The sequence below is a fragment of the Eupeodes corollae genome, chromosome 2, assembly GCF_945859685.1.
Source record: "Eupeodes corollae chromosome 2, idEupCoro1.1, whole genome shotgun sequence".
NCBI lineage: Eukaryota > Metazoa > Arthropoda > Insecta > Diptera > Syrphidae > Eupeodes > Eupeodes corollae.
In genome coordinates this window covers 130,772,260-130,794,252 of record NC_079148.1, presented here as the reverse complement: position 1 = coordinate 130,794,252, position 21,993 = coordinate 130,772,260, and the positions used below count along the sequence as shown (strand labels likewise).

The window sequence follows — 21,993 nt, the reverse complement described above, 5'->3', positions numbered from 1 at the left end:
AAACTGTAAGATTCAATTTAAATTGTTAAATTGCACTAAAATACTAAAATTCAATTAGAATTCTAGAAATCTACAAAATTTGTGAAACCCTAGAATTGAAGTAAGATTTTAAAATTCTAATTTAGTTGTAGGATTCAACTTAAAATAGTAAAATTCAACTTAAATTGTAAGCTTCAACAAATATTTAAAACCAGCTTAAATTTATAAATTCACCTTAAATTGCAAAATTTAACCATAATTGTCAAATTAAATTTTAAAATAGATACACAATTGTAAAATTCAACAAAAACATTAAAATTCAATTAAAATTCTTCAATTCCATTAAAATTCAGTTAAGTTGTAAAATTTCACTTAAAATTGCAAAATTCTAACAAAATTGTCAAATGAAATTTTTAAATGTAACTAAAACTGTAAAATGCAAGTAAATTAGTAAATATTAACTTCAACTGTAAAATTCTATTCATATTGTAAAATTCTTATTAAATTCAAGTGAAGTTGTAAAATGTCACTTTAATTGTAAACTAACATTTTAAACTCAATTTTAATTCAATTAAATGTAAAAACTTAACAAAATTGTAAAATTCGACCAAAATTGTAAAACTCAACCATAATTGTATGGCTCATTTGTAAGATTGTAAAATTCAACTTAAATAGTTCAATTTTACTAAACTGTAAGATTCAATTAAAATTATTAAATTTCACTAAAATTCTAAAATTCAATTAGAATTCTAAAATTCAATTAAAATTCTAGAATTCTACAAAATATCGAGAAACCCTAGAATTGAATTAAGATTTTAAAATTCTACTAATATTCAATTTAAATTCAACAAAAAATTTGTGAAATTTAACTAAAAATGTTAAGCTCAACTATAGTTGTAAAATTCATTAACATTTTAAAATTCAACTTAAATTTTAAAAATAAACTAACATTTAAAACCTTAAAAACTTAAATTGCAAAATTCAACCATAATTGTCAAATGAAATTTTAAAACGCTTCTAAAATTGTAAAGCTCAACTAAATTTCAAAAAATTTAAGAACTTAAACTGTAAAATTCAATTAAAATTATTCAATTCCACTTAAATTCACTAAAGTTGTAAAATTTCACTTAAATTGTTAACTTAAACTATAAACTCAACTGAAATTCAATCAAAATTGTAAATTCACCTACAACTATAAAATTCAACCAACAATTTTTAATTTAACTTAATATGTAAAATTAAATTCAACTTAACTTCAAATAAACTGCAAAGTTGAACTAAGGTTAATTAAAGTAAAATGTTTGAATTCCACAAATTTTCAACTTATATTTCACCAAAATTGCAAAATCCAACTAAAATTGAAAATTTTACCTAAGATTGTAAAATTCGATCAAAATTGTTTGGTTCATTAAATTTGAAGTAAGTATGTAAATTTGTTGAAGTAAGATTGTAAAATTCAAATTAAATCGTTAAATTCCACTAAACTGTAAAATTCAACTAAAATTGTAAAATTCCAAACAAATTCAAAAATTCAATTAAAATTGTAAAATTTCACATTGTCGAACAAAATTGTAAAACCTTAGAATTGAAGTATGATTTTCAGATTCTACTTAAACAATTTAAATTTAACTAAAAATTGTCAATTTTAATTTTTTTTTGTAAAATTCCAAAATGTTTGTAAAATTCAAACAAAACTGTAAAATTCAACTAAAATTTTAAGACCCTAGAATTGAAGTAAGATTTTGAAACTTCGCTTAAATTGTAAGATTCAAATAAAATTCACCTAGAAATTGTAAAAATCAAACTTTTTTTGTAAAATTCAAATAAAACTGTAAAATTTAACTAATTTAATTTAAATTTAATTTTGAATCAAACAAAATTCTTTAAATTTATTAAATTTGTAAAATTCAACTACAATTGAAAAAAATGGCCAAAAGTTGTAAAATTTAACTAAAATTTAAAAAAAAAACTAAAATTCAAAAAAATCACCTAAAATGATAAAATTGAACCAACATTTTATAATACAACAAAATAGCAAAACAATTTTCAAAAAATTTAGGTAAAATTAGGATTTAATTGTAAGAGTCAATTAAAACTGTAAGATTCAAAAAAAAATTTAAATTTAACACACATTTTAATCAAAAAATATTCTATAAATTAAATTAAATTGGTTAAAAAAACCCTAGAATTGTAAATTTTAACTGAAATTGTAAATTTTAACTAAAATTGTAAATTTTAACTAAAATTGAAAATTTTAACTAAAATTGAAAATTTTAACTAAAATTGTATATTTTAAATCAAATTGTAAATTTTAAATAAAATTGTAACTTTTAACTAAAATTTCAAAATCTAAATTCAACCAAAGTTCTAGAATGTCACTAACATTCTAAAATTCAAGTAAATTGTAAAATAATTATTATTAAAAATCAAATAAATTTTTTTTAATTTACCTAAAACTGCACAAAGTTTACATTTTAAACATTTTTCGTAAAATTAAAAAATTAAATTTTAAAATTGAAGTAAAATTCTTGAATTTCACAAATTTTCAACTAAAAGTGTAGAATTAACCAAAGATTGTAGAATTCGATAAAAGTTTTAGGGTTCATCAAATTTGAAGTAAGTATGTAAATTTTTTGAAGTAAGATTGTAAAGTTCAACTTAAATAGTTGAACTCCAATAAAGTGTAAAATTAAATTTAAATTATAAAATCAAATAATATTCTAAAATTCAACTAAAATTGTAAGATTTAAAATTGTTCAATGAAACTGTAAGATTCAACTAAAATTGTATAACCATAGAATTGGAGTATGATTTTCAAAATATACTTGAATTGTAAGATTCAATTTAAATTCAACTAAAAATTGTAAAATTCAAACTTTTTTTGTAAAATTCAAACTTTTTTTGTAAAATTCAAACTTTTTTTGTAAAATTCACATAAAGCTGTAAAATTTAACAAAAATTTTGAATTAAAAAAATTCTTTAAATTTATTAAATTTGTAAAATTCAACTACAATTAAAAAAAATCAACCAAAATTGAAAAATTCAACCAAAACTTGTGCAATGAAATTTAAAATTGTAAAATTCAACCAAAACTTGTGCAATGAAATGTAACTAAAAGATTAAAATCCAACTTAATTGTAAAATTAAACAAAACCTGTACCATTTAATTAAAGCTGTAAAATTTAACCAAAATTGTAAATTATTTATAAATTAAATAAATCGGTACAAAAATTAAATTGTAAATTTTAACTAAAATTTTAAAAATCTAACTCAAATTTTAAAAATTGAACTTAAGTTCTAAAATGTCACTAACATTCTAAATTCAAGTAAATTGTAAAAGTACCTATACTACTATTGTAAAAATCAACTTAATTTTGTAAATTTACCTAAAGCTGCAAACATTCAACAAAAATTGTACATTTTTAACATTTTTCGTAAAATTCAAATCAAATTGTAAAATTTGAATCAAACAGAATTCCCTAAATTAATTAAATATTGTAAAATTCAACTACAATTGAAAAAATGACCAAAAATTGTAAAATTTAACTAAAATTTTAAAAACAAAGTAATATTAAAAAAAAAATCACCTAAAATGATAAAATTGAACCAACATTTTATAATACAACAAAATAGCAAAACAATTTACAAAAAATTTAAAATTTAAGTAAAATTAGAACTTAATTGTGAGATTCAATCAAAGCTGTAACATTCAATAAAAATTTTAAAATTTATCAAAAATTTTAAATCAATAAATATTCTATAAATTAAATTAAATTGGTTAAAAAAAACCCTAGAATTAAAAAAAAAAAAAAATAATATTCTAAAGTTCAACTAAAATTGTAAGATTTCACATTGTCAAATCAAACTGTAAAATTCAACTAAAATTGTAAAACCCTAGAATTTAAGAATGATTCTTTAATTATACTTAAATTGTAAGATTCAATTTAAATTCAACTAAAAATTGTAAAATTCAAAAATGTTTGTAAAATTCAAGTAAAACTGTAAAATTCATCTAAAATTGAAAAACCCTATAGCTGAAGTAAGATTTTGAAACTTTACTTAAATTGTATTCAAATTAAATTTAAATAAAAATTATAAAATTCAAACTTTTTTTGTAAAATTCACAGAAAGCTGTAAAATTTAACTAAAATTTTGAATCAAACAAAATTCTTTAAATTTATTAAATTTGTATAATTCAACTACAATTGAAAAAATGACCTAAAATTGTAAAATTCAATTTAAATTTAAAAAACAAACTACAATTAAAAACAATAACTGAAACGATAAAATTACAATAATATAGCAACATTTTACAAAAAAATTTAAATTTAACTAAAAATTTTAAATTTACCTTAATTTGTAAAACACAACCAAAATATGTCAAATGAATTGCAACTAAAAGAGGGAAATCCAACTTAATTGTAAGATTCAACTTAAACTGTAACATTCAATTAAAATTGTAAAATTTAAATAAACGAAAATTCTATAAATTAAATAAATCGGTAAAATAAACCTAAAGCTGTAAAAATCTAACTCAAATTTTAAAATTCAACTAAAGTTCTAAAATGTCACTAACATTCTAAATTTCAAGTAAATTGTAAAATTATACTAACATTATTAAAATCAACTAACATTTTTTAATTTACCTAAAGCTACAAATATTTAGCAATATTGTACTGAAAAAAAAAATTGAAAATTGAACTAAAATTGTAAATCAACGAAAATTCTATAAAATAACTAAATTTTTCAAATTCAACTAAAGTTATAAATTCTTAAATTCAAGTGAATTGTAAAATCAAACTAAAATTTAAAAAACCAACTAAAAATGTAAGATTCAACTTAAAATGAAAAATGCACCTGAAATTGAAAAATGTAACGAAAATTCTTTTTACGATTTGTAAAATGAAACTAAAAACGTTGATTTCAAATAAAATTACAAAATTCATCTAAAATTCATAAAAAAGTTGTTAAATTCAAATTAAATTTTAAATTTTTTGTTAAGCTTTCAAATTTTACTAAAGATTTAACAAAATTGTAATTTCAACACGAAAAACAAAATTTCGACAGACAATTGGAGCTCTGATAAATCTTACACCCCATATCCCTTCTTTTAGATTTATATTATATTACAACAGTTAAAAGTTATTTTAAAAATCGATATATTGCTTCTTATTTCTAAAATCCTGCCAAAATACAGCCTAACTTCCTATACTATAGCCCATAATGTATACCAACAAAATATTTAGTTAATGCACGCAACCCCATCAACCATCAACGATAATATGATTTTTATTTTGTTTTGTTGTTGCCACTGCCAGTCTCTATTAAGCTTTAAAAATATACAAAATCTATATTGTATATAAAGGTTGTATCTTGAAATTCATTGTGGGCTGTGGACCGTGCAGATGATACAATAAAGTCCAATTTGAATACATTTTATGGCTCTTTCAACACTCTTGGTGGTACATTTTTGTTGTTTTGTTTTTGTTCCCGCAGTTAAACCAGTGCAACGGTCCAAGACCAAAATAATCAACAGATTTATGGACTTTGACTCGGTTTATACTTCTCTATATTTGTATAGACGTTTATTTAACATGAAAAACTTTTACTTTACTTTTATCACTTTTTGCACGGATTTGTATTTTTTGTTGTTGTTGTTTTTTCTGTGGTTTTTTGATGCTTTTTATGATAGGAGAATACCAACATTAACTTTAACCCTTAAATTATGCTTAAAAATTGTTCCACCTTGACATCGAATAATACCTCCTACCCTCATCAGCGCAGATTCAAATCTTTCCCCCACAGATAAAAAGATACGTACCTACTAACTAATGTGAATATTTTAAGATACATATGTATATTTGTATCTGTAGCTAAATTTCCATGATGACAGTTGTATTTGTATATGACGTGGGTAGAAAGAGAATTTTGTCTAAAATTAAAGCAAACAAAAGTGTTAAAATTGTCTGGGGTTGTGTTGTGTGACGATAAAGAGAGAGGTTCAAGGTAGTTTACTTTTTTTTTCTGTTTTTGTAGGTAGGAGCTTTTTTTTGGATGTTTTGACGAGAGTCTTACATATTTAAAATATGCTGTTTATTAGAAAATGCTTACGTTGTTCCTAGGTAGTAAGTACATACTTACAGTCACTTCCGTTTAATTCAAATTTAAAAAAGAGAAGTCAATTAATAACTGACAATTTATTGAAAATTCTTAAATTCACCACCAATTAGCTAAAGATACATTTTTGGCTGTCAAATTGAAATGACAAAAAATCATAATGTAACTCATAATGGCCCGCATTCCATTTTGTTCTCGTTTTCTTTAAGTGAACACATCCATTCAACATGTGACACATTTGACAACTGGATGAACTCACATAATGAACACGTTCAGGGAAATAATACCCCACTTAAAAATTGGCAGCAATATTATTGTTTATTTGTATGTCAAACAATGTGACAGAGTGCTTACTTTTTGACACAATAATTATTGATATTAATCTCTTGTGGACTTTTTTGAAGCAACATTTAACCGTTTTATCATTCTGTCTCCCTCCCACTTACTAAGGGAGATAAAATAATAAAATGTCAAAATAAGAAACCTTATAGAGTGGAAACCGTCTCGCTCTTTATTTCTTTCTTTCAAGTTTATAAATAAGAAAATCAAATTGACATTTCTTAAGCCATTAGATCGGAGAAAGAAAGCAGATGAAGGGACCATTATTATCAATTCTTATAATTTATGCAGTTCAGTTAAGCAGAATCGACTCTAATAACTTTTTTTATTGGATAAACGTGTAGGAACTGATGTGGGAACGTTTGGCAAATTGCGTAATTTTTTTTGAGTTGATGAATTTTGATTTTGTTTGAATAAAATTGTGTGTTTGCCTATTTGTCTGTCTATAAGTCGGGTTGTTGGATATTTTTAGATAGAGTGTATAATAAATAAAACTGACCACGGTTACCTTTAACAAAGTGATTATTGTTGGGATTTAAATAGTTTATAGCGTTGGTATAGACAAATTTAGTATAAATTCTTAGTATGGTGGGTAAAATATTCTATTTCAATTGTTTTGTATTCAATTATATTTACAAGTATTGCGCCATGAGAAGCGTTTTTTCTTTTAAGACAGAAGTTTGTTTATCACAGCTTCCGTATGTACAGTGTACATATTTCTGTCTTTTGTCATGACCGATGCATGACTAATGTGTTTGTCACAAATTTTTTGTCAACGAAAAGAAATGAATGTGACACCGTTTAGACATTTGAAGAGAAATGTCATTCTTTGAGAACATATCACTTTGTTAATATAAAACAAACAAAAAACAACTTGTTTTAAAATTTTTATAAGCTATCTTAATCATCACAACTTTTTTAACGAAACAATAAGTTCCTATATAAGAGAAAACTGTCAGAAGATGTTTGTTGCACTTAATAGCCGCTAGAGCTCACATCTAACTCACTTTTACAGTTTACCTTTTTGTTTCTCGTTTCATTTGTCAATGACAGATAAAATGACATTCTCAATGAAAGCTTTTTTCAAAACTAAACAAAAAATGATTTAATTATTTCTAATTGTTGACAGCTGTCAACTCCTTGCTTTAAAAACTTCAGATAGCTACCTGTCAAACTTTGTGCATCAATGAACTTGTCACCTGTCAAGTTTTAACACCCATTTCGATCCTATTACAGCGATTCTATTTATGACAGAACGTTCACGTATTAGACGGTGTTTACATTGCACTTTTTTTTGAGGCAAATTATTTTTGACATCTCTCCTTTTTATATCCCTTCCAATTTTGTTTTCTCTTTTTAACTATCAAGTGAGAGCGAGTTGAAATGAAAGTTAATCACCACAAGAGAGTTTAATGTGAACACTGTGGTAGGCAAAAATACTCCATTTAACAAGATGGGAATATCAGACTGACATTTCGGTTTGCCTACAAGTGTGCGTAAAATGATGCAAAAACGAAACACATTCTCACACTTAGTGTTCGGCCCATCTAAATGCTTCATTTTGGCCTTAGTTCAAAAACGAAACAATCCGAACCAACAGAATCTGAAGTGCTGACATGCTTCCAACATTATGGATGTACGAACTTTCCGAGCAGCTAACATCGACTCGGACCACTTTCTCTTTGTAGCTAAGGTAGGACTTCGGATTTCCAGACACAAGGCAAAACAGGGAGGTGCTGGGAGAAGGTACAACGTCGAACGGCTACAATCGCCAGAGATCGCCAAATCCTTTTTTTCGAGTTACAAGTAACCTCTCTCGAAGTTCTCTGCCGCCAACACAATGTGTCAAAAACCAGTGGCAACATTGCCAAGATGCAATCAGAGAAGCCGCCTCTGATGTGCTGGGTTTCAAACAGCTACCAACAAGGAACCCCTGGTTTGATGGGGAATGTCGGCAGGCAAATACAGCCAAACAACTGCGCTGCATAAAAGGACGAGAGCTGCTCATGAGCTCTATGAAGAGACGAGAGGAACGCCGACTTCTCAGAAGGAAAAAGAGAGGGCATGAGAAGCGGCGGTCGGAGATGTTGAGAGGTTTAAAAGCAGGAATGAAGTTCGATAGTTTTATGAACAGGTGAAACGAAATTCACTGGTACATAAACCTAGAACCGAAGGCTGCAAAGATGAAAGTGAAAACATCATAGTGGAACCGCAGTCAATGCTGAGGATATGGAAGGACCACTTCTGCAGACTGTATAATGGCGACGACGAACTGAATTCCGCTCAGGCAGGATGATCCATTCAACATAGACGACGAAAGCCAACAATCCCGTCCTCCCGACTTAGACGAAGTAAAGATTGCCATATCTAAGTTGAAGTCTAATAAAGCCGCTGGAGCGGATGGCTTGAATGCCGAGCTCTTTAAAGCAGCTGGGGATAAGCTGGTTAGGAGCATGCACCAACTTATCTGTAAGATATGGTCGGAAGAAAACATGCCCGATGAATGGAACCTCAGTATTGTTTGCCGGAAGCATGTTTGATCCTGAAAAAAGGAGACCCTCTAAACTGCACCAACTATAGAGGAATCAGTCTACTCAACATCGCCTATAAAATCTTCTCTGCTGTGATATATGAACGTCTAAAGCCCATCGTCAACAACCTGATAGGTCCTTATCAGTGTGGTTTTAGACCAGGAAAGTCCACAGTTGATCCTGGAAAAAAATCCAAGAACACCAAATCGTCACCCACCATCTTTTCATCGATTTCAAGGCCGCATATGACAGCATCTACAGGGACGAGCTGTATAGAGCCATGTCTAGTTTTGGCCTCCCCGCCAAACTCGTCCGTTTGTGCAGGACGACCATGGAGAATTCACGCTGCTCCATAAAGGTTGGAAACAAGTTAACAGAACCTTTCGATGTCAAAAAAGGTTTAAGACAAGGTGAAGGGATGTCATGCGATTTGTTTAGCATCGTACTTGAAAGAATAGTGCAGAGCTCACACGTCAAAACTAGAGGCTCTATCTTTCAAAAGTCTGTCCAATTAGTAGCATTTGCTGATGACTTTGACATATTTGGAAGAACTCAGCGTGATGTCAATGGGGCTTTTGGGAGTATTGAGGCAGAGGCGGCAAAAATGGGTTTAACGGTTTATGAGGGCAAAACAAAGTACATGCTGTCGTCAAGAAAGGACATACAACATCGACGTTTTGGTGAAAACGTCACAATCGACAGACGTAACTTAGAGGTAGGACTTCGTCTACCTAGGCTCCGCTGTAAACGCAGAAAACAACACCAGCGCTGAGATCAAACGCAGAATAATTCTTGCTACCCGCTGTTTCTTTGGACTAAGAAAGCAATTGAGTGGTAGAGTCCTCTCTCGAGGGACCAAAGTGTTGCGATATAAGACCCTTATGATCCCCGTCCTGCTATTCGTTGCAGAAGCATGGACTATGACAAAAGCGGATGAAAGCACCTTGGGTCGCTTCGAGAGAAAAGTTCTTCTTGTGATCTACGGTCCCGTATGCATCGAAGGGGATTGGAGGAGAAGATGGAACGACGAGCTGTACGGGCTGTACAGCGACGTAGACTTAGCCAGAAGGGTAGAAGTCCAACGACTAAGATGGCTGGGTCACGTAGAGCGCATGGAAACCAATGCTCCGGCCCGGAAAGTCTTCGATTCCGCACCCACAGGACAGCGCAGTAGAGGTGCGCACAAGTGGAAGGTCACCTCACCCAACATGGAGCGCGAAACTGGAGACATCTAGCTAGGGACCGAGCTGGATGGAGAAGTTTGCTGGGTGAGGCCCTAGTTCGCACATTACTGTAGCGCCACCTTAAGTAAGTAATTGCATACACCTTTTTTATGAATCAAATTTATTTCAGTCGTCAAATGGACCAACGCTATGACTGTTTTTTTAAATCATGACAGTTTAGTGCTCAAGTTGTTTCAAAATTAAATCAGAGAGCTATGAACATACTCTGCTCAGAATTCTTCTCTATTCGCTCAGATTCCGCTCAGTGCTCAGCTCTAAAGTTAAAAAAAGGAAAACGCAATAAATATCATGTGAGAGCGAGGTGAAATAAAAGTTAATCACCACAAGAGATTCCAATGTGAACACTGTCTCACGACATTAAACCTTCTAATGGTTTGTCAACACCGGATGACTTTTTTTCAATACAGTTCACTAAGTTGTGTCGGTTTGAGAATTTCAGAACTAAATCCTTATTTAATTGAGATTCAATTTCACACTTAATGACATTTGTTTTGACAATCTTGAGGTGAATATAAAATGTCAACATATTTTAATTTGTGGTAGAAAGAAATGTAATGAACGTAAACAAACATCATTTTAAGTAAGAAAATAAAGTAAAATTACATTTCAATCAATAGAAGAACATTTTTAAACTGTTTCAAAACCTTACAGAAAAAAAAAATCTTTTTTTAAAATGATACTCTAGGAAAAATATATTTTTATAAATTAAGTTAAACGACAAAAAAACGTCAATTATTATTTTATAAATTTTCAGTGAATAGTAACAAATTTTTACGTATTTTTTTCCAAATGAATCGAAATTATTGTATTTCAAACTTTAAAAATGAAAACTTAACAGACTATAATCGAGTTTCGAAGGTCTCGGCATTATTCGATAGTCAACCAGAATTATTGTATAAAAATCCATACATAAATTTTCTCAGAGAATTTCGTATAAGACATTTAGATTTGAATATTCCCGAATTATATCATGAAGCTGCTAATGCATGGATACAACTTTCCAAAAAAGAAAAGTTGGGTTTTCGATGTTTAGATGTAAGTTCTATCTTTTATAATAATAAATTAGCTAATGTAAATATTTATCCAGATTATAAAAGATATAAAACAACGAAGAGCAATGAAACGAAGATTCGAAGTAGTTAAGAAGTGGCGTAAGCCTAAAAAGAAAATATTTAATCCCCGTCGAATAATGCGAAGGAAGAAAAAAGAGATTATTCCAATAACAAAAATTAGAGGTCGACGACAACGTCGTCAAACTAAAACGGCTGAAAAATTGAACAAAGAAAAGAGGAGAGTTAAAAAGCCTTCGAAAAATATCCAAAGAGTTGAAAGAATGTTAAATAGATTAAAAATGATAAATAATACAGCAAAGACGGGAAGAAGACCCCGGAGAAGCGTAAGAAGAAGCCCACGATTACGACGGCTAAGGAGGCAAATCAAACGTCGAAAATAGTAGTTATATAAGACCACTTCAGGTCTTATCACTGTCATTACTTTAGTAAATATGTCAAATAGTAAATAAGAGTATTCGTCCCGAAAATCAATGTCTATGTTTATTTGTTTCGATAAATTCGGCAAACTTTTCTCGTGTCCCACATATTAAAAAGTAAGACAGAACAAAAAGACACCTTAAGGCTATCTTTAAGGGAGGCCCATAATAAACACGCACCCATATCGCCAGCATATATAAAGCCAATTAGTATTCCCCTATGGCCACTAGATTCAAAGGCAATCACCAGCCATATGAGCATAGTTTCAGTATGTCTTGAATTTGTGAGACAAAGAAATCAAAGACATCGAATGTCGGAAGTCATTAACGACCATCACGATCGAAGTGACCAACGACTGACTTTGAACACGGCCACGAGTTTAGATTTTTTTTTTTTTGTTCTCATAGTTTTTATGCTGGTTTTATAGTTTTTTATCTATGGTGGCACATTTATTTGAGTGGAATATAATTTACTATTTCTAGCACGTTTCGTACACACAAATTTATACGAAACAAAAATAAAACAATACTAATATCAACTCTTAACTGCGTCGAGTGTGGTTTAAATATGGCATCCAACTTCCCGGAACTAAGATGCATTTTTGTTTTTGTTTTTCATTCCGGTATTGTGCGAGAAACGAGATAAATCAAAACTTTTAACCGATAACGGTATTGTTCTTCCAGAAGTAAACTATAAAAGGAAATAAACAATGGGAAATGGAGGGCCTTGGGTGTTTTACCTAAAAGTTTTTTGAACATGGCTAGAATTTATAGCTAAGACCTTTATACTGATTAAAAATACAATAATGTTTCTGTTTTTGGCTTGAAAAATGGTTATGGTTTACATGCTATGCATGTATAAGACACTAACCCTTTTCAAAATTAACTTTACCTCGGGTGAAAGGTTTTTGTATATTTAGAAGACCCAGCAAATTAGTTTTATGTTATTAACAGAATCATCTTTAGCATGGCTACAAATTGGAGTTATATGATTTTGCCCTTGTCTGTGACCCACAATTGACATTTGTGGATATTATTTTACTTAAACCATCGTTAAAATCAATGTTTGTATTTCCTGTCAATGTCATTTTCATTTGTTCACCAAAAATTTATAAGGAGACAACATAAACGTCAAGAAACATTTTTTCACCAAAAATATTGTGGTGAATAGAATTTTTTCAAGTGGACGCTCCCATATTTTGACATTTTAACATTTCCTCTCACTCTTTCTTTCTTATAGTTAGAAAGTGATGGGAAGGTGAAGAGAATTAAGATTTTGCTTTTAATTTTATGGGAGTGATAAAAAGTAACAACACAAGGGATAGAGATGGGAAGATGAAGAGAAGGATTATTCATTTTTTCACCAAAAATATCGTGGTGAATAAAGTTTTTTTTCCGTGGACGCTCCCATATTTTATCATTTGCTCTCGCTCTTTCTTTCTTATAGTTAGAAAGTGATGGGAAGGTGAAGAGAAGGAAGATTTTTCTGTTAATTTTATGGGAGTGAGAAAAAGTAACAACACAAGAGAAAGAGATGGGAAGATGAAGAGAAGGATTATTCATTTTTTCACCAAAAATATCGTGGTGAATAAGATATTTTTTTCCTTGGACGGTCCACATTTTGACATTTTAACATTTCCTCTCGCTCTTTCTTTCTTATAGTTAGAAAGTGATGGGAAGGTGAAGAGAAGGAAGATTTTTATTTTAATTTTATGGGAGTGAGAAAAAGTAACAACACAAGGGAAAGAGATGGGAAGATGAAGAGAAGGATTATTCATTTTTTCACCAAAAATATCGTGGTGAATAGAATTTTTTTAAGTGGACGTTCCCATATTTTGACATTTTTACATTTCCTTTCGCTCTTTTCTTCTTATAGTTAGAAAGAGATGGGAAGGTGAAGAGAAGGAAGATTTTTCTTTTAATTTTATGGGAGTGAGAAAAAGTAACAACACAAGAGAAAGAGATGGGAAGATGAAGAGAAGGATTATTCATTTTTTCACCAAAAATATCGTGGTGAATAGGATATTTTTTTCCTTGGACGGTCCACATTTTGACATTTTAACATTTTCTCTCGCTCTTTCTTTCTTAAAGTAAGAAAGTGATGGGAAGGTGAAGAGAAGGAAGATTTTTCTGTTAATTTTATGGGAGTAAGAGAAAGTAACAACACAACAGAAAGAGATGGGAGGGTGAAGAGAAAGATGATAAATTTTTCACCAAAAATATCGTGGTGAATATAATTTTTTTTTTCTTGTACGGTCCACATTTTCACATTTTAACATTTTCTCTCGCTCTTTCTTTCTTATAGTTAGAAAGTGATGGGAAGGTGAAGAGAAGGAAGATTTTTCTTTCAATTTTATGGGAGTAAGAAAAAGTAACAACACAAGAGAAAGAGATGGGAAGATGAAGAGAAGGATTATTCATTTTTTCACCAAAAATATCGTGGTGAATAGAGTTTTTTTCCGTGGACGCTCCCATATTTTGACATTTTAACATTTCCTCTCGCTCTTTCTTTCTTATGGCAAGAAAGAGATGGGAAGGTGAAGAGACGGAAGATTTTTCTTTTAATTTTGTGGGAGTGAGAAAAAGTAACAACACAAGAGAAAGAGATGGGAAGGTAAAGAGAAGGATGATTTGTTTTTAAAATTGTGGGAGTGAGATAAAGTAACAATACGTCAAAATAAGTCGCTTTAAAAAGGAATTTAATTGGAACTTGTGTTTTTACAAAGCATCATCATGCTGAATGTTAAAAAATTGTCTTCACAACAATAAACAAAATTTTATTGCAAATCAATGCTTTTCTACAATCTTCCGTCAACCAAAGTCTTCTAAAAATGTATTCCTCATATTATAAATTCTAAGGTAATTGTCAATATTAAAGAGCTTCTTAAATTTTAAACGGTTTCATGAAGTTCAAATTTAAGATAAGATAATTTATTAAATCTGTTCACTCCCGTCTTGTTTTAACTTCTAAGCATTTTATTTAACTTTCATTCATTTTTTTAATCGAAATTAAAAACGAAACCTGCATCTCTTCGCTTTGAAGTGGTTTGGAAAAAATATTTGGTTATATTACCCGAGGCATTTTAATTTTGGGTAAGAAATAAAACAGACAATATTTTCCTTTGAGACGTTGCTCCAGGATTTTTCCAATTTAATTCGAGCTTAAATCTAATCGGTTGGATAACTTTGTCTGATACATTGTTACCAGAAGGAAAAATTAAATTTTGTATCAGCTCATCTCGAACACTGGCAAATCTAATGTAGATTTAATGTAATAAAACTGTGAGAAATTAAACACTGTTATTCGCATGTGTCAAAATGAAAAGTGACGATTTAAAAAGGTCCGTAAAGCTGGAAAAACCAAAATCGAATTTCGAAATTCTAATGATGGGCTCTTTTTGTGCTAATTTAATCTCAAGTTGGTTCAAAAATCTCTCCCCTTCAAAACTTGTGGTGTTCCCAGCTTGACGTCAAGCTGGAGAGACCAAACCTTAAGGTTCATAATTTCAAAAAATGTATGTATGAGGGAATTTAGGACTCTTTTTGGGCTCCTAAGTTAGCAAAGCTGCAAATTAGTATCTCTTCCCCCTAAATTGAATCTCAAAGTTGAAATTTTTGGATACTTTCAAAACCAAAAAAAAATTCTTAAAAAAACTAATGATGGGGTCATTAAGTGCTATTTTTGGGCTCCTTAGATCGCAGATCTCCAAATTGTTTTTTTAAGCCCATTGCATCAAGTCGTAAAGCTTAAACTTTTGGAGAATTTCTCAACCAAACACAATTTTAAAAATCTAATGATGGTTTAATTTAGGGCTCATTTTATGCTAGTTATGTGCTCTTATCTCGGTTTGGTTCAAAAATCCTCCCCCTAAAAATAAGTATCAAAACTTCAAACATTTTTCTATTGCATTACCCTGACTAAATTTGAACAATTTTTAAATTTTAAACTCAAACTTAAATTTCTGTGGAGAAATTCTGTACCCGACGTTTTGAAAGAAAAAATACAAAAAATACCATTCCGTTAAAGATAAGATAATTTGCAAACAAAATTTAACCTATCAAGTTTGAGGGGGAAGGGATTTTTGAACCAACTCGGGATTAGAGCATCAAATTAGCACAAAAAGAGCCCTACATCACCCCATCATTAGAATTTCGAAACTCGTTTGTGGTGTTTCCAGCTTTACGGACCTGACTTAAAATAGAAAATTACATGAGAAGGGATATTATTTTTTAATCTTTTAAATAGCCAATTTCTTGGCAAAGTTTGAGAGTCTAGGACTCGTTTTTTTTGTTCAAAAATTATAACTCGATTGATATCTAACTTTTTTTATCATCAAGCTTCAAGCGTTAGAACTTTTATTTAGATGAGATAGAACTTCGATTTATTGGGCCCTCAAATTCGAGGATCTACGATTTTAGAACTTACTTTAGCAATTTTTTTTAAATTCTTTAAACGATTTAAAGATCACGTATTGTTTTATTAAATTAAAAAACAGTGAAGAATTTTGAGAAAATAATGTGCATTTATGGACAGAAATAAGTCTAGGTCAGATTAAAAAAAAATGTAGGTGTTAATGTTGAGTTTCTGAAATATAATATAACTACACACGATAATATAAAAGCCTTTTACATTATGTCGAAAACAGCTTGAAATCTAACACGGGAATCACGTCGAAGAACATTATATTTTGATAAATTCGTACGCAAACATTTTTTCTTAACCGTCTTTTTGGATATTATGCCCTTATGTTGAAAATCGATAAACAAGTCTCAATAAATAATGTATCACTGTGTTGTTCTCTCCTTAACTTAAACCTTTTAACTTTCATAGAAGACATAAGGTCAACGGACTCTGTGTCAATTTGGGCAACCTTAAGATCTACGAACTTTCTAACCGCAAAAATTATGTAATGCAATAATGCCCAAAATTCATCCATTCTTCCAAATTAGTGAGAACCATAAACTCAAAGCATTTTTAAAGCCAACAATTTCAAATAGTTTTGAAACTATACAAACAAAACAATAAAAATGTCGAAAATTTATTTAAAAAAACTGAAATTCAAAACTGACAAACATTCCATTTTATTTACTGATAGAATGTCAGAAATGTGTAAGTCAAAAATATCTAAAAGGTTCTAGAAAAATATTTGTTGGAACTTTGTTTAATTGAAAGAAGATTTAAGTCCTTAAGCTCCCAAATAAATGTACAGTAAGTTCTAAGCGAATTATGAAGGTGAAGAAATGCTCGAGTTCTAAATATTTTTAAACACGAATTTGAAAGATCAACCAAAACTTATTAGGCCGAGTTTTAAATTTATTTTAGAACTTTGGCAAGGAATTTGGCTGTTACCGTTTTAAAAAAGGTGGCAACAAATTTCTTTTTACTAAAAACGATTTTTGATTGTTTTTTTTTTTCAATAGTTCGATGTGGTTTGTTAAAAATTAAGCAAACTTTTATAAAACTTCACTTTTTATTATAGAATCATTTTAATAGCCTTGAACTAGAAGAACGTGTTAGTTAGCTAGTTAGAAATAACTGTTATCCATAGAGTTAACTCTTTCCAAGTATTTTATTTTATTTTATTTAAAAAAAAACCAAACATTTTAGCTAAAAACTTGTTATCTTTGTGATAACCTGAAAGTTTCTATAGTTTAAATATTCCACAAATAATGTTTAATAAAACATAAGCAAGAATGTTAAGAGATTTTATTATAGATTTTCGTTTTCTATGCCTTACAGTCAAAGAAGTTAAGTTACACAATTTCACTACCAGTATAAAAATAATAATAAAGAGTTTTTTAATTGGCGCAGGCAGATTTTGACGCTCCGTAATTGCCATTTTGTTTTGGTGACATTTGTCAAATCTTTTGTTTATTATTCAGTTGTTTGTGCCAAATCATCATGGCGTTCCGGTAGAAGTGGTGGCACTTCGACTCTTCAACGTTTTGCTGGCCAAATTTGAGACTACCAATTCAGTAAACAATTAGCCAAAACCCGTACGTTCAAGGAACGCAAGACCAGTCAAGAACATTGTCGCGGTCCGTGAAAATGTACAGCAGAACCCGACGTAGTCTATTCTTCCCCGTGCACAAAAACTCGACCTTCCGCAGGCTTCAACTTGACGAATTTGGCGTCGGGACTTGGACCTCAAAATAAACAATGGGACGGTCAAGACACTGCATCGAGGTAATTCGAAAACTTATTCGAAAACTGCGTTTGGAAGGAAAAACCTAACAAAATATTCAAGACATCCTAGGCTGCTCAGCAACGCCTTAAAATGGCAAAATTAACCGAAAACGCGAGGCCCAAAAAGAATGACTTCTAAAAGAACTGACAGAAAAATTGTTCAGTTAGCAAAACAGAACCCTTCCATAGGCTCTAGGAAAATAAGAAATGGACTTCAACTGTCTGTTAGCGCAGTTATCAGCCTGAAGTCCACTCAAGGTACCATTCTTGACGAAAAGGCATGTGGCACAGAGAATGGAGTTTATTAAAGCGCATAGAGATTGGGCAAAAGAGAAATGTTCTCTGGAGCGATGAAAGCAAAGTCGTCCTTTCTGGGTCCAAAGGTCGTCGAGAATATGTAAGAAGACTCTAAAATGCAGCATACGATCTACGGTACACTATAAAAATAGTGAAGCATGGTGGAGTAGAAATTATGATATGGGCTTGCTTTCCATACTACGTGGTCGGGCCTTTTTATCAAATCGGGGGTATAAAGGAAGCAACCGAGTATGTGAAAATTTTCGAGGAGGTTATGTTACCCTATACTGAAGAGGAAATGCCGTTGGTTTCGGTATACCAACAAGACTATGACCCAAAGCATACGTAAAGACATACGTTATGGAGTGGCCCGCTCAATTCCCCGACCTTAACCCCATCGAAAATTTGTCGGATGATGTTAAGAACGAAGTTCATAAAGCAAAACCCAAGAATTCGAAAAAAAAATTTGCAATGCGTGATTCGTGGAACGCAATATCAGTCGAGAGGTATCAGGTTTAAGTGGACTCGATGCCACGTAAAAAAACAATGGTTATGCAACAAAGCACTAATTTAAAAAATGGTTTTTACTGTGACAAAGCTAACGGTCAAAAATCGATAATACTTATTTTCTGTTATTATTAATAAAATAATTTAGTTTGTTATTAGAAGTTTAATGAAATATAAAGGGTGATTTTTTTGAGGTTAGGATTTTCATGCATTAGTATTTGACAGATCACGCGGGATTTCAGACATGGTGTCAAAGAGAAAGATGCTCAGTATGCTTTGACATTTCATCATGAATAGACTTACTAACGAGCAACGCTTGCAAATCATTGAATTTTATTACCAAAATCAGTGTTCGGTTCGAAATGTGTTTCGCGCTTTACGTCTGATTAATGGTCTACATAATCGACCAAGTGAGCAAACAATTAATGCGATTGTGACCAAGTTTCGCACTCAGTTTACTTTATTGGACATTAAACCAACCACACGAATGCGTACAGTGCGTACAGAAGAGAATATTGCGTCTGTTTCTGAGAGTGTTGCTGAAGACCGTGAAATGTCGATTCGTCGCCGTTCGCAGCAATTGGGTTTGTGTTATTCGACCACATGGAAGATTTTACGCAAAGATCTTGGTGTAAAACCGTATAAAATACAGCTCGTGCAAGAACTGAAGCCGAACGATCTGGGACAACGTCGAATTTTCAGTGAATGGGCCCTAGAAAAGTTGGCAGAAAATCTGCTTTTTAATCGACAAATTTTGTTCAGCGATGAGGCTCATTTCTGGTTGAATGGCTACGTAAATAAGCAAAATTGCCGCATTTGGAGTGAAGAGCAAACAGAAGCCGTTCAAGAACTGCCCATGCATCCCGAAAAATGCACTGTTTGGTGTGGTTTGTACGCTGGTGGAATCATTGGACCGTATTTTTTCCAAGATGCTGTTTGACGCAACGTTACGGTGAATGGCGATCGCTATCGTTCAATGCTAACAAACTTTTTGTTGCCAAAAATGGAAGAACTGAACTTGGTTGACATGTGGTTTCAACAAAATGGCGCTACATGCCACACAGCTCGCGATTCTATGGCCATTTTAAGGGAAAACTTCGGAGAACAATTCATCTCAAGGAATGGACAGGTAAGTTGGCCACCAAGATCATGCGATTTGACAGCTTTAGACTATTTTTTGTGGGGCTACGTCAAGTCTAAAGTCTACACAAATAAGCCAGCAACTATTCCAGCTTTGGAAGACAACATTTTCGAAGAAATTCGGGCTATTCCGGCCGAAATGCTCGAAAAAGTTACCCAAAATTGGACTTTCCGAATGGACCACCTAAGACGCAGCCCCGGTCAACATTTAAATGAAATTATCTTTAAAAAGTAAATGTCATGGACCAATCTAACGTTTCAAATAAATAATCGATGAGATTTTGCAAATTTTATGCGTTTTTTTTTTTTTTAAAGTTCTCAAGCTCTTAAAAAATCACCGTTTATTATAACGTTGATAATGAAGGCCTTTTTGTTTTATTTGGAGAGCACTGCTATTTTTATGAACACAACTGTATATGGGACGACATCAACCCACACCAGGTTCACCAGGTGACAATGCATATTCGAAAAGTAACCGTTTGGTGTGGATTTTTAGGCCGGCGGCGTAATTGGTCTGTACTTTTTTGAAACCGACGTTAGTGAGCAGGTCACCGCCAAGAGCGTGCGCTACATAACGATGAAAACTAATTTCTTATGGCCCAAATTGAATCGTATGGACCTAGGCGACATATGCTTCCAGCAAGACTTTTTGCATGAATTGGCCACCAAGGCCATGTGATTTGACTCCGCTAGACTTTGTCCTGTGAGGTTTCTTGAAGTCGCAGATCTATGCAAATAAACCTCAATCGACCGATGCTCTTATGGTCAACATAACACAGGCCATCGCTCAAATTCAGCATATCTATGCGGACGAGTCATTGAAAGTTGGACCACTCGGATCCGTGCAGCAGTAAGAAGCCGATGCGGGCATTTCAATGATGTCATATTCCACACTTAATGGCATACATTCGCCTTTCAAATAAAAAAAAATATTTTCTTGATATTTGACACACAGCTTGTTTTTCAACATCTTACATACCTTATTTTAAAAAAAAAATCTTTATTTCAAGCTTTTTAAATTCAAGACAAAAATTTGGTAAAGACAGATAAAATCTACAATTCACAAAGTTGTATGTTTCTCACAGATTTTCTTCATTTATTTTAACGGTTTTAAAAACTTAACATTTACATGTTTTAAAGTTTTGAAATTCTTATAATTTTTTTTGCAAATTTTGTATTCAAAAACTATTGTCCTAAAATCCAATTCTACACTTTGAGAAATCTTCTGCAAACAATGTTTTTACTGAGTTACAACGTTAACTCTCAAACTATAAACAGACAAGATGAGAACTAAACAAACCTTTGATATGTTATTTTTCAAATAAATTCCTTGGCCCATGCCTTGAGAGATAACTCAATCAAAACTAGACACATTTTCCCATATGCACATTTTTAACGGTCCCTATCCCTTATTGATCAATTGATGCTATGATCCAGGCCCGCTTCAGAGTGAATGTGATGTTGTTCATGCGCTTACTGCATGCGTGGCGGCGATACATATTCACCGCCTTTTCGATTTTAAAAATTACAACAACAAAAAAGTGGAGTACAGTGCCCTATGTCAATCGTTATCAACCAAACCATTGGAAATAAATTTAAACAAAAAACTTGTTGCGCAAGATTTTTGTATATAAAATTAATTTCGAAAAAAAAACAAAGTTAATTTATATTATGGCCTGAAATTGAATTTTTATTTTTGTTAGGCCTTAACTCTCTCTCTCTTCTTTTTCTTATTCTTCTGATGGTTTTGACAGTATTTTTTAAAAATTTGTTTAATGTTTACATTCGACAGGGAGAAGAAAAAATTCTTATCTTTGCGTGAAATTGTAAATTGAAGTTAAAGTTCATAGCGCCGCCGCACACCGCCAACCGATCGACACAATGGCGGCGACGCGGACGTGTGCTTAACTTTTACGGTCGAATCGATTTAAGATCAAAAGTTGTGCGTTTGTTTGTTTGTTGAATTTGGGGTAAATGACTCTTGGGTTATAGTTTGGGTGTCATGTTAAACTTGAAATTGATCAGATTACTACCTCTGCCTTTACCTATACACATACACACATGTGTACATAATTCGATTAGGTATTCAAGGTTATAAATATATGTACGTGTGGTTTGTACATATGAATGTTTAATTATTTGTTTGTAATTGAAAGGGGAATT

The 21,993-nt window shown here is 31.2% G+C and overlaps 2 protein-coding genes across 5 annotated transcripts in view; one reads left to right on the top strand and one right to left on the bottom strand.

Moving 5' to 3' along the window:
• Positions 1-21,993, bottom strand: part of LOC129947898 (serine-rich adhesin for platelets) — a 235,095-nt gene that overhangs the window by 190,960 nt on the left and 22,142 nt on the right. The window lies entirely within an intron of this gene.
• Positions 10,915-11,754, top strand: LOC129947900 (uncharacterized). The gene is made up of 2 exons (XM_056058654.1): positions 10,915-11,245; positions 11,298-11,754. The coding sequence occupies exons 1-2, from the start codon at positions 11,000-11,002 to the stop codon at positions 11,661-11,663; spliced, it is 612 nt and encodes a 203-aa protein (XP_055914629.1). The 5' UTR covers positions 10,915-10,999; the 3' UTR covers positions 11,664-11,754.